The sequence below is a fragment of the Jaculus jaculus genome, chromosome 15 (assembly GCF_020740685.1).
Source record: "Jaculus jaculus isolate mJacJac1 chromosome 15, mJacJac1.mat.Y.cur, whole genome shotgun sequence".
Lineage (NCBI taxonomy): Eukaryota > Metazoa > Chordata > Mammalia > Rodentia > Dipodidae > Jaculus > Jaculus jaculus.
In genome coordinates, this window is record NC_059116.1 from 36,583,502 (window position 1) to 36,595,908 (window position 12,407).

The 12,407-nt window shown below is 49.1% G+C and overlaps 1 protein-coding gene across 2 annotated transcripts; it reads right to left on the reverse strand.

Moving 5' to 3' along the window:
- Positions 1-4,686: 4,686 nt before the first annotated feature.
- Positions 4,687-11,555, reverse strand: Ticam1 (toll like receptor adaptor molecule 1). Of its 2 annotated transcripts, XM_045134611.1 has the most exons (3): positions 11,491-11,555; positions 5,088-7,213; positions 4,687-5,051 (listed from the first exon to the last, which is right to left on the reverse strand). In XM_045134611.1, exons 2-3 carry the CDS (start codon positions 7,086-7,088, stop codon positions 4,773-4,775), a joined length of 2,280 nt encoding a protein of 759 aa, XP_044990546.1. In that variant the 5' UTR covers positions 7,089-7,213; positions 11,491-11,555; the 3' UTR covers positions 4,687-4,772. The 2 variants fall into 2 exon arrangements, with proteins under 2 accessions (XP_044990546.1, XP_044990545.1); XM_045134610.1 differs by having other exon boundaries at positions 4,687-7,213.
- Positions 11,556-12,407: the final 852 nt, after the last annotated feature.

Sequence of the window (12,407 nt, forward strand, 5' to 3'; positions counted from 1 at the left end):
ACATATGAAACACCCAAGCACTGATGCAGGGAGTATCAGGAGTTCAAGGTCATCCTTGGCTACCTAGCCTGCTGTGAGAGGCTCAGTGGCAAGTGCCACACAACCCTCACAGCCTCAGTTCAGAGCAGAGAAGCAGCACGGGGTGCAATTATGCACTTCTGGAGTCCCAGCACAATGGAGGCAGCGACTGAGAGCCTGTGAATAAAAGATCGTGCCACAAGCAATGGAAAAGGCCAGGATGAACACCCAAGCATTATCCTCTAACCTCTACATATATATGCGCGTATACACACACACACACACACAGAGAGAGAGAGAGAGAGAGAGAGAGAGAGATTAAAAACAAATAGAGGGCTGGAGAGATGGTTTAGAGATTAAGGTGCTTGCCAAAGGTTTGATTCTCTAGCACCTACGTAAAGCCAGATACACAAGGTAACACATGCATCTGGAGTTCGTTTGCAATGGCTAAAGGCCCTGGGGTGCCCATTTCTCTCTCTTTGTCTGGCTCTTTCTCTCTTGGTCTCAAATACGTAAATAAACAAATTAATTTTTTTTAATTGCAAAAAATAAACAAACAAACAAAAAAAAAAAAAAGCCAGGCATGGTGGCACATGCCTTTAATCCCAGCACTTGGGAGGCAGAGGTAGAAGGATTGCCATGAGTTCGAGGCCACCCTGAGACTACATAATGAATTCCAGGTCAGCCTAGGCCAGAGTGAGACCCTGTCTTGAAAAAAAAGAAAAAGAAAAAGAAAAAAAAAAGTGGAGCCAGGCCTGGTGGCCCCCACCTTTAATCCCAGCATTTGTGAGGCAGAGGTGGGAGGATCACTGTGAGGTGGAGGCCAGCCTGAGACTACATAGTGGATTTCAGGTTAACCTGGGTTAGATTGAGACCGTACCTCAAAAAAATAAAAATAAAAATAAAGATCAGAACCTTAATATAATACTTATCACACAATTTAATATGTAGCAGAAATGCACAGTTGATATTTTTGAACTGTGTTAATTTTCCTGCTGTATTTCAACTTACCAAAACAATGTTAAGGATGCATCTTTATAAATGGGTGCTAATTGATAATGGAAATACTTTAATAATGGACTAGATAGGATATTAATAATGAAGCCATATGTTTGTCTCATTTTAAAATTTTTAAACAATCATTTAATATATCATTTTGCTTTACCTTGAAGAACATAAACGTATTTCAATTATGCGAATCATTAAGTTCTTATTTATAGCAAGAAATATTCTGTTAAATGTGGGAAAATGTAAATGTTTTTCATGGTTTCTGTCAATGTGAAATAAAATTTAATTCTGGGGAAAAAACAAAAATTAAAATTAAAAAAACAGTAAGGTGCCAGAGAGATGGCTCAGTGGCTAAATGAGAAGTGAAGTCATTGGCTGTGGTCACACATCAACACCTGAGCTCAGCGTTGACTGGAACACAACATATGTATATCATACTCTCCTTACTTTATTTCAGTTACCATCCCCATAGAATTTGACAAGAATTGCTATGACTGAAAGGTTTTTGACTCCTAAATAAAGAAAACTTTATTTATGACAGTATTCATAATTAGCCTGAAGTTCTATAGGTACCCTCTCCCATTTCTGGAATGTTTTCTTAGACTTTTTTGGATGTGCAGCAGCTTACATGTCTGAAATTACTTGACAAAGGCATCACTTTTTATAAAGCTTACAACTGGGCCCTGCACCATCCAAAATCCTCTGTAATTCCTCTTGAACATTTTTTTGCCATAATTACAAAAGGGTAGCTGAGGGCTGGAGAGATGGCTTGCCTGTGAAGCCTAAGGACCCTGGTTTGAGGCTCAATTCCCTAGGACCCACATTAGCCAGATAGATGCACAAGGGGGCGCATGTGTCTGGAGTTTGTTTGCAGTGGCTGGAAGCCCTGGAGCGCCCATTCTCTCTCTTTTACTCTCTCTCTCTAAAATAAATAAAAACAACAACAACAACAAAAAAAAAAAGTAGCTGAATAAATAGCCTCACTGTTATTTGGTGTTGCACAGGTTCAAAACTTAAGTGGAGTTTCCTGGCAGCATCAAATGTCTTAGCTTTAAAAATAAAAGTAGGGTGCAAGTTACTTATTTAGTTCTAGAAAATTTGTGCAATATGTTTATAATGATGGCTGTGGTTTCCACAAAGGGCCTCATTTACTTTTTTAAATTTTTTTGGTTTTTCGAGGTAGGATCTCACTCTAGCCCAGGCTGACCTGTAATTCACTATGTAGTCTCAGGGTGGCCTCGAACTCAAGGCGATCCTCCTACCTCTGCCTCCCGAGTGCTGGGATTAAAGGGGTGCACAACCAGGCCTGGCTCCTCATTTACTTTAGATACTGTTACTGTGTCATGCATGCAGATGGGAGGGGTGGAACTATGCACTAAACTGGTGGGGGGGGGGTGTCTTTAACTGTTGTATTTGACAGAGTTGCTTTCTACCTGCCAGGTCAAAAATTCAATCTGGGGCTGGAGAGATGGCTTAGCGGTTAAGCGCTTGCTGTGAAGCCTAAGGACCCCGGTTCGAGGCTCGGTTCCCCAGGTCCCACGTTAGCCAGATGCACAGGGGGCGCACGCGTCTGGAGTTCGTTTGCAGAGGCTGGAAGCCCTGCCGCGCCCATTCTCTCTCTCCCTCTATCTGTCTTTCTCTCTGTGTCTGTCGCTCTCAAATAAATAAATAAAAAATCTTAAAAAAAAAAAGTTCAATCTGATTTCATACAGAACATATATACTTTAAAAATTCAGTCTGCGGGCTGGAGAGATGGCTTAGCGGTTGAGCACTTGCCTGTGAAGCCTAAGGACCCCAGTGTGAGGCTCGGTTCCCCAGGTCCCACGTTAGCCAGATGCACAAGGGGGCGCACGCGTCTGGAGTTCGTTTGCAGAGGCTGGAAGCCCTGGCGTGCCCATTCTCTCTCTCTCCCTCTATCTGTCTTTCTCTCTGTGTCTGTCACTCTCAAATAAATAAATAAATAATTTGAAAAAAAAACATTAAAAAAAAAGTAAATAAATAACTGCCAAAGAAAGCCGGGTATGGTTGTGCATGCCATTAATAGTAGCACTTGGGAGGCAGAGGTAGGAGGATTGCCTTGAGTTCGAGGCCACCCTGAAACTACATAGTGAATTCCAGGTCAGCCTGGACAAGAGCAAGACCCTACTGCTATGGTGTCATAGCAGGAGGATGACAGAGACATAAGGAAGTGGGTCATCCACATTCCTCAAGGAACCACCCAACCATTATCCCTTCCTTGCCTAATAATACCCTTCCCCCCTCCCCTGCAGTCATAATTTCTTGTCCTCCCATCTTGTAAGTCACCTGGTTATGGTTCTGGTGTTACACCCTGGCTATCTTAGATCTCTCCTAAAGAAACCTTTTTTTATTTTTTCTTTTTCTGAGGTAGAGTCTCACTCTGGTCCAGGCTGACCTGGAATTCACTACGTGGTCTCAGGGTGGCCTCGAACTCACGGCGATCCTCCTACCTCTGCCTCCCAAGTGCTAGGATTAAAGGCGTGCGCCAGCAAGACCGGCAAAAACCTTTTTTTTTTTAACTTCCCCCTTCCTCATCTTTCCCCAACTGAAGAGCTCTGTATAGTCCACTGTCTGCCATCCCAAGTTGACTGCTCTGCTCTTGAGAGCCAGTCCTGGCAGTTCGTGTTCTTCCTGAATAAAAGCTTCTATCTGTGCCTCAGCGCGGTCTCCGTGGTCTGGGTCACTCCTGAACCTTACACCTACCTTGAAAAACCATATTATTATTATTATTATTATTATTATTAACATTAATTAATAAAATTGCCAAAAGGCTGGAGACATGGCTCAGCAGTTAACTGTGCATGCTTGCAAAGCCTAATAACTCAGGTTTAATTCTCCAACATCCACATAAAGCCAGATGCACAAAGTGGCTTCATGCACCTGGAGTCCATTTGCAGTGCCAACAGGCCCTGGTGTTCCCATTCTGTTTCTCCTCTCTGTTTGTAAATAAATAAATAAGTTCATAAATAGTATATTAAATTAATTCCAGATCAGCCAGGGCTAGAGTGAGGCCCTACCTCAAAAAACAAAAACAACAAAAAAAGAAAAAGAAACAAACCAGCTACCAGGGGCTGAAGAGATGGCTTAGTAGTTAAGGCGCATGCCTGTGAAGCCTAAGGACCAATGTTAGATTCTCCTGGTCCCACGTAGGCCAGATGCACATAGTGGAACATGCCTCTGGAGTTCCTTTGCAGTGGCTAGAGGCCCTAGCGCGCCCATTCTCTCTCTTTCTGTCTCTCTGTCTCTCTGATAAATAAATAAAAATAAATAATTAAAAACAAAACAAAACAAACAAACAGCTACCAAACACTCCTTGGGAGTCTTTTCTCTCCACCTTCCCAGGCCTTAGGAGAAAGACTTCCTGAATCATGACTACTGGCCCCAGCCGGACTACATTTCCCAGCGATCCTTGCAACGCGAGTAGGCGACGATGTGATTCACTCTAGCCAATGGTGTGAGAGCACATTTTCCATTCCTCCTGCTTCCTTCTTTTTGAGAGGCGGGCCTTGAGCTCCTTGCTTCTGATTCCCTTGATGCAGACCTATGCAGGGTGGGACGGGCCCAGGAAACAGTGGCACTTGTGTCAGCTTTCCTTAAATATTTATTATAATTAAGGAGCCCCCGCAGTGTCCCCCCAGCAGAGAGAAGGGAGACCAGTGTAGGCCATCTCTGCAGTCCTTGCAGGCTGTGATCCCATGGTCCCCTGAAGCCAGGAGGGCCAGGCGAGCTCACTTGGTCTTGTCATCGGGTGCCTGGGCCTCCCTTTGAGTCCACATATGATTGGTGAGCCCCAGCTGGACCATCTGAGCGTGGTGAATGATGAGAGGCTGTGGCCCTGGAGTCTGGGGATGCGTCGAGGAGGCTGGCGGGAAAGGTGGGGTTTGCGGGCAAGATGGGGTACGCGGGAACGCTGGGCTTTGTGGGAAAGATGGGACCTGCTGGAAAGATGGGGTTTGTGAGAAAGATGGGGTGTGCTGGAAAGATGGGGTTTGTGGGAAAGATGGGGCCTGCTGGAAAGTTGGGGTTTGTGGGAAAGATGGGACCTGCTGGAAAGATGAGGTCTGTGGGGAAGCAGCTGGGGGCTGCAAAGAGGTGGGGGGCTGTAGGAAGTTGGGGTGCTGTGGGAAGGTAGGACCCAGGGTGCCACCTTGCCACGAATGCACTGGTGGTGGGTGTGGGCCCCCTGGCCAGGTGGGAAATGGCGGTGGGACACCCATGGGCACTTGACTTCCTGAATATGACATCCGAGTTCCCAGTGACAAGTGGTCCCCAAAAGCTGCGCTTAGCTTTTGCACCTGCTCCTGCAGGGCCACATAGCTGTGGGCATAGGCAGAGTGTGCTGCGTGCATGGCGGCCACCTGCCTCCGCTCAGCGTCCAGCCTCTGGCTGTGCTCTCTCAGGACCCTGGCATCCTGCTCTTTCTTCCAGCGCTCCCGGTAGATCCGAAGCTTCTGCAATTTGAAGGTGTTGGCCACCTTCCTCTCAAAGATGGGGGAGTGTTCATCCAGCCACACCAGGCTTTCAAGCAGGCCAGATGTGTCTCGGCTCAGCTGGGCCCGGGAGCACTCCAGTGGGAGGAAGGGGATCGCGCAGTCTTGCCGGCCTGATTGCGTGAAGCTGTTCATTAGGGCCTGGTTAACTTGGTGGAGGCTCAGGCGGCAGTCGTAGTTGGCAGTCAGCAACAGGATGGTGAATCCTGAGTGGTCGATAGCGTCTTGGAGGCAGCGTAACTCGCCCCGGCCAGGCAGCTGGAAGTCTTCACAGAAAGTGGCCCCGTCTGGCACCCCGAGGGCCTCCAGCTTGTCACGGACACGAAGGGCCACATGTTCATCAGCCCTGGCGTGGAGGATCACAAAGTTATAGAACTTCTGCTCAGATGATGTGTCAGGGTGGCAAGGAGAAGGGCAGTGGGATGAGGAGGCCGGAGGAACCGGGCAGCTGGAGGAGAAAGAGGAAGGAGGTGCAGATGAGAAGTTTTGAGGGGGTGGTGCTGGTGCTGGGGCACCCAGTGTGGAATTCTGCAATGTGTCCTCTCTTATAGAATCCTGGAGTGGCGTTTGCTTTGAGGCATCAGAGGTCTTTTCAGTGCATTCCAAGGTGGACAATGATGGTGACTCGGGGTCTGCCTCTGTCTGGACACTCTCCCCTGAGTTGTGGCTGGTGGCTTCAGGAGCAGGAAGAGAGTTAGGGAGAGTGGCTGAGGTGAGATCTGGGGCCACTTCAGGGACCCCAGGATTGTCCAGTATCTCCAAGGGTGTGACAGTCTCCACTGAAGGGGGCCAGCTCACTTCCTCTGGTTCCTGGCAGTCTACAGGGATGGGATTGGGTTCCAGGCCAACCTGGGGAGGAGTTTCACAGAGCTTGCTGGGCCCATGGGTGACACAGTGAAGGCTGAGGAAGGGCAATGTGGGTGACTGGCTGATCTCCAACTTACTGGCCAGAGAAGTGGGACTCACAGTTGAGCGTAGTGAATGTCCCCAACTCCAGTTAGTCACATTGATGGGATAAGCTTGACTCTGGGTCCCCAAAAGTAATGTTGAGGGTGGAGGCAGGCAGCCCAGATTGGAGCCCAGTTCCTGGAAGCCACTGGGATCCTTCCTGATATCCCATCCACACCGGTCCCGGGCCTCATCCTGGAGTTGGCTTAGCCTTTGGTCATCCTGAGAGTTTAACTCATGGAGAGCTACCTCGTAAGCCATGTCCCTCATGGAGGCTGGACACAGATTTTCTTTGGCCAGCAGATGGAACAGGCGGGCTACTGTCCAGGACACATCTTGTGGCACCACAGGGGGCTCACTGCCATTCACACCTGCCCACTGGCAGGCCACCAGCTGGGCCACGGCATCACCTTTCATGGCCTCCAAAGAGATCCTGGCCTCAGTGTCCTGGCCGAGGGTGAGCAGGACCATGGCATGTAGAAGCCTGGCGCCTTGGCTGCCTGTGTGCAAGGTCCTCAGCTTGTGCTTAAAGTGGACCAGTTTGTCCTTTCCAGCCGCTTCTAGAACATGAAAGACACCAGGAAGAGAGGGGCCCGGGCTGGCCATGGGAACAGGAGGATGTGGTCTCCAGTGGAAGCTGGGGCTGGTGGAGACATGTTCTAGACTGTTCTAGACATGTTCTACACTGCCCACTACATGCCGACGGGCTCCATATGGGTGACCCCACAAACCTGCAACGACAGAAAAGTCACACTGTTGCTCTCCAAGAATCATCAGCAAAACAGGACCACCCAGTGTTTCCACCAACCAGCCTACAAAGTGCCACCATGACCTGTGGTGGTGGCCTTGGGACAATCACCTCCCACAACTACCCAAAGAAGCTCAGAGAAAGACAAGGCTATTTTTCCTCAGTTGCAATGAACAAGTGAGGTGCAGAGAGGTGAAGCGATTTGCCCAAACACACAGCTTCTCAGGGACAGAGCTGGGATTTGAGCACTGGGAGTCTGGTGTCAGAGGGTGTGTTCCCAACCACAAGGTCACACTGTCCACTGGGACAGTGACAGCCACTGCAGAGGAAGGGCTGAGTTGTAGTAACACAAAGAAACCAAAGCCAGGTGTGGTGGCTCACGCCTTTAATCCCAGCACTCCAGAGGCTGAGGTAGGAGGATCACTGTGAGTTCAAGGCCACCCTGAGACTACATAGTGAATTCCAGGTCAGCTTGAATTAGAGTGAAACCCTACCTCGAAATAACAAAACAAAACAACAACAACGAAAAAAACACATTGTGCTGGGCATGGTGGCACACACCTTTGATCCCAGCACTTGGGAGGCAGAGGTAGGAGGATTGCCATGTGTTCGAGGCCACCCTGAGACTACATAGTGAATTTCAGGTCAGCCTGAGCTATAATGAGACCCTACCTTACCTTGAAAAAAAAAGAAAGAAACAAGACATCCACAGATATCCTGTGGAGTAACTCCTGCCCTGTCACTCAGGGATCAGCTCCTTTTTTTTTTTTTAAAGAATTTATTTATTTATTTGAGTGAGAGAGAGAGAATGGGCACCCCAGTGGCTTCAGTCACTGCAAAAGAACTCCAGGTACTACCATATGCATCTGCCTTACGTGGGTCCTGGGGTATTGAACCTGGGTCCTTAGGCTCCGCAGGCATGTACCTTAACCGCTAAGCCATCTCTCCAGCCCGGGCAGCAACTCCTTGTTCACACCTAACAGAAACCTTTTGTTTTTTCGAGGTAGGGTCTCACTGTAGCCCAGGCTGACTGGAATTCACTGTTGTCTCAGCGTGGCCTTGAACTCATGGTGATCTTCTTACCTTTCCCTCTTGAGTGCTGGGATTAAAAGCGTGTGCCACCAAGCCTGGCCCAGGAGAAACCTTTGTTCCCTTCTGGGGGTTGAGAACACTGTTCCTCAGCCAGGCAGTGAGGAGGCCCCCAATCTGACCTGCCCTAGGCCCCTGTAGGTCTTGAAGCCTATGGCCCTGCATCTCAGCCACAGACTCATCTGGGGACATGTGTGGCTGTCCTGACGAGGGGCAGAGTGGCTGAAGGCTGGGAACTCAGCTACCTGCAAGGCCCGCTACCTCCAAGAGAGTGACCCAGAGTCCACAGTGTGAAGGGTGGATCCTGATTGCCTCGGGTGCTGACACCTGCTCAACCCTCTCCTCTGCTACTGTCCAACTGGGCGTGGAAGAGACTGAGGAAGTTTTAAAACTGACTTTGGGCAGGTGCACCAGATCAAAGCCAAAGAAGCCGAGCAGAATGTGGGAGGGACATGGGAGGAGGAAGAGGAGTCAGCTCTGGGGTTTTGGGGAAAATGGAAGTGATTCAATATGGTTGGAAAGGCAGCAAAGGGACAGGGAGCTATGATCTGGACAAAGAAATGAGCCACACTGGGCAGGAAGCCAGCTCGTTGGATAAAGCACTTGTCTTACAAGCAACGTGAGTTCAAATCCCCAGTGCCTACAGCAAGCCTAAGGCTAGAAGGGAGTTAGGGGCAGCTGGGTATGATGGCACACACCTTTAATCCCAGAAGAACAAGAAGAAAGGTGGGGACAAGCGAATCCCCAACTAGCATGAACAAATAAGGTGGAAGACCAAGATGTGATGTCCGAGGCTTTCTTCTGACCTCCACACGCACACCATGGCACATGTACGTGCACATAAACATGAACACACACACACACTACCCCCCCAAAAAAAAAGTTATCAACGTTCACAGAGCCATATAGACCGAGCCAGGAAGAGGGCAAGAACTCCAAAATAAATGGCATGTTGGAGCATGCTTTTAATCCTAACACTCGGGAGGCAGAGGGAGGAGGATCGCCGTGAGTTCGAGGCCACCCTGAGACTACATAGTGAATTCCAGGTCAGCCTGAGCTAGAGTGAGACCCTACCTCAACCAAAAACAAACAAACAAAAGAACTCCAAAATGGGCTGGTGTCCCAAGGTTTGAACACTGTGGCCCAAGGAGGAAAAGAGGAGAGCTTAAGGAACAGCAAGACAAGGACATAGTTCCTGCAAAGTCCCTGGGACAGAGGGCACAGCCTGTGAAAAGACCATGGGGCAAGATAGAGCCAATCAGTGAAGGAGCAGCTAGGAGGCTCCATCTAGCACATGAACTTTGGGGATATATTCGAATCATCACCAGGAGTTGGGTTTCCAGCACTCCACTAATTTTTGTCAAGTTGACAATCAAGTAAATCACTTTTCCGCCTGTCGTGTTGGGGACAGAACTCAGGTTCTCACATATGCTAGGCCATATTGCTTTGTCTCTCTGGGCTGGAGAGATGGCTCAGTGGTTAAAGGCACCTGCTTGCTCAGATTTGCTGCCCCAGTATCCACATAAAGCCAGACATGCAAAGTGGCACGTGCAAGCTGGGTGTGGTGGCACACGCCTTTAATCCTAGCACTGACCTAGAATTTACTAGGTAGTCTCAGGTAGGCCTTGAACTCATGGCAATCCTCCTATCTCTGCCTTCCAAGTGCTGGGATTAAAGGCCTGCACGACCGTGCCCAGCTTCTTGATTTCTACTCTTGTCCGATGTACTACATTCAAGATCTCATCTGTCCCTGCTGGTGGCTCTGCTGTCCCCGGCCCCCGCCATGCTGTGTTCCAGCCATGCTTGCCGCTAGTATTCTGCATGGGAGGCCTCCCTGTGGCCACGTTGACAACAGTACAGTAATCACTGCTTTCTTGAGAGTTTACAACTGGCCAGGCAAAGGGCTCTCATCTGTCATCCCAGCCCAGGATGCTGCGGCAGGAGGATTTAGAGTTCCAGTCCAACCCAGGCTACCTAGTGACACCCTGTCTCAAAAAAGGAGAAAAGAGAAAAGATGAATCTCGGGGCTGGGGAGATGGCTCAGCAGGACTGGATCTCTAGCTCCCATGTAAAAGCCAGAAATGGTAGCACATGCCTGTGACCCCAGTGCTGGGGAGGTGAAGGCAGGATATCTGGGGCTTGCTGGCCATCCAACCAGCCCAACACAGTCAGCAAGATTCAAATTCAGTTAGAGACCCTGCCTAAAAGAATAATGTAGAGGGAGGGAATTACCATGGGATATATTTTGTAATCATGGAAAATGTTAATAAAAATTTTAAAAATATATAAAATAAAATAAAAAAGAATAATGTAGAGCTGGGCATGGTGGCACATGCCTTTAATTCCAGCACTCGAGAGGCAGAGGTAGGAGGTTTGCTGTGAGTTCGAGGCCACCCTGAGACTCCATAGTAAATTCCAGGTCAGCCTGGTTTAGAGTGAGACCCTAGCTCGAAAAAACAAAAAAAGTGGCACATGCAGTGTGGCAAGAGATTCCTTCCTCGCAAATAAATAAATAAAAATGAAAAGAAAAACAGGTGTCAAATGTATATTATATGGGGGAAATGTATGTGTATACATATGTACAATTGCCTAATTGAGAACTATATTGTCACACTCTCCTACTGTTCCTAAAATTCATTGGGTATAGTCCTGCCCCAGGCCCTTTGCACAGCCTGTGGCTCTGCCTGACTCTCCATGACCTGCGGATATCCCTACTCCTTCCTCCTCACACCCCTTCAGGTTTGTGATCAAACCTGCCCAGTCACACCATGCACAAGTCCCCACAAGAGGAACCACTAAGTATGGCCCTTCGATTTTTTTTTTTTTTTTTTTCCCAGATAGATCTCAAAGACAATGGGGAGGGATCTGTGGCCTGGGAGAAGGAAGGAAGGTCAGGAGAATTGGGAGTTCGGGGTGGGGATGAGGGAGAGGTAGGATTGGAAGATTCAAGGATTGGTGAGGCCTCTGGAACTGGGGATTCAGGGAATTGGAGACCTGGGTGGGGCACTGGGTTTTGGGAGGGGTAAGTTGAGGACCTGAGTATTGGGGAGACAGGGCTGGGTGTGTACAGGCAGTGGGCAGTGAGGTGCACAGAATCCCCAACATGGGAGCTCCAGGCTGGCCAAGTCCCTCCAGACCCAGCACCCTGCTGTCCCTGGGCCTTCCACCTACCTGGCCGTAGGGGTCCTGGGCTGGCTGGGCTTTTGGGGCCTCGCGATGGCTACTGGAGGAGGAGGAAGGGACAGCACCACCCCTTCCGGGTCCTACCCTGGGGAGGAGCGTTTGAGGTCAGCTCCAGTCCCGCCCCAGCAGGGGAAAGTCCCAAGGGTTTCTCTAACCAGGCCCTGCCTTCCCCTTATTGCCACGTGGACAAGTTTGAGGTATCACTGTGCCCTGAATGCCACAGCCAGGGACTGAGAGGACACACCCCAAAATTCAGAGGAATCAGGAACAAGAGTCCTGAAATGAATCATCTCAGCTAGGGACAAGTGCATTAGGACCACAAACCACATGTGATTTCTCTCACACAAATCATAGCACATGGGAAGCTGAGGCAGGAGGATGACCATGACTTCCAGGCCAGTCTGGACTATAGAAAATGACCTCAGTCTGAAACGTAAACACATAAGTCAGGTGCACACCTGTAAGCTCAACTCAGGAGTCTGATGCAGGAGGATTACCATGAGTTGGAGGCTAGGTTGGGATGCGGAGACAGACCCTGTCTCAAAAGAGAAAAAGAAAATCCCTGAAGGAACATGGCATGGTGGTGCACGCCTTTAGTCCCAGAACTTGGGAGGCAGAGGTAGGAGGAGAGCTAGAGTGAGACAAAAACAAATCACTAAAGGACTTTTTGAGGCAGGGTTTCATTCTAGCCCAGGCTGACCTGGAATTCACTATGTAGTCTTAGTAGAGTCTTGAACTCATGGTAATCCTTGTACCTCTGCTTCCCAAGTGCTGGGATTAAAGGTGGGAGCCACCACACTCCGCCTGAAGTGATTTTTGGATGAAAGACTTTTTTCCAGACAAGGTATTACTATGTAGACCAAGTTGGTCTGGAAATTATGGCCATCCTCCTGCCTCAAGCTCCC

What these genes read in the sequence shown, in the direction of transcription:
- Ticam1 (XM_045134610.1), bottom strand. Translation starts at nt 7,088, where the DNA reads ATGGCCAGCCCGGGCCCCTCTCTTCCTGGTGTCTTTCATGTTCTAGAA.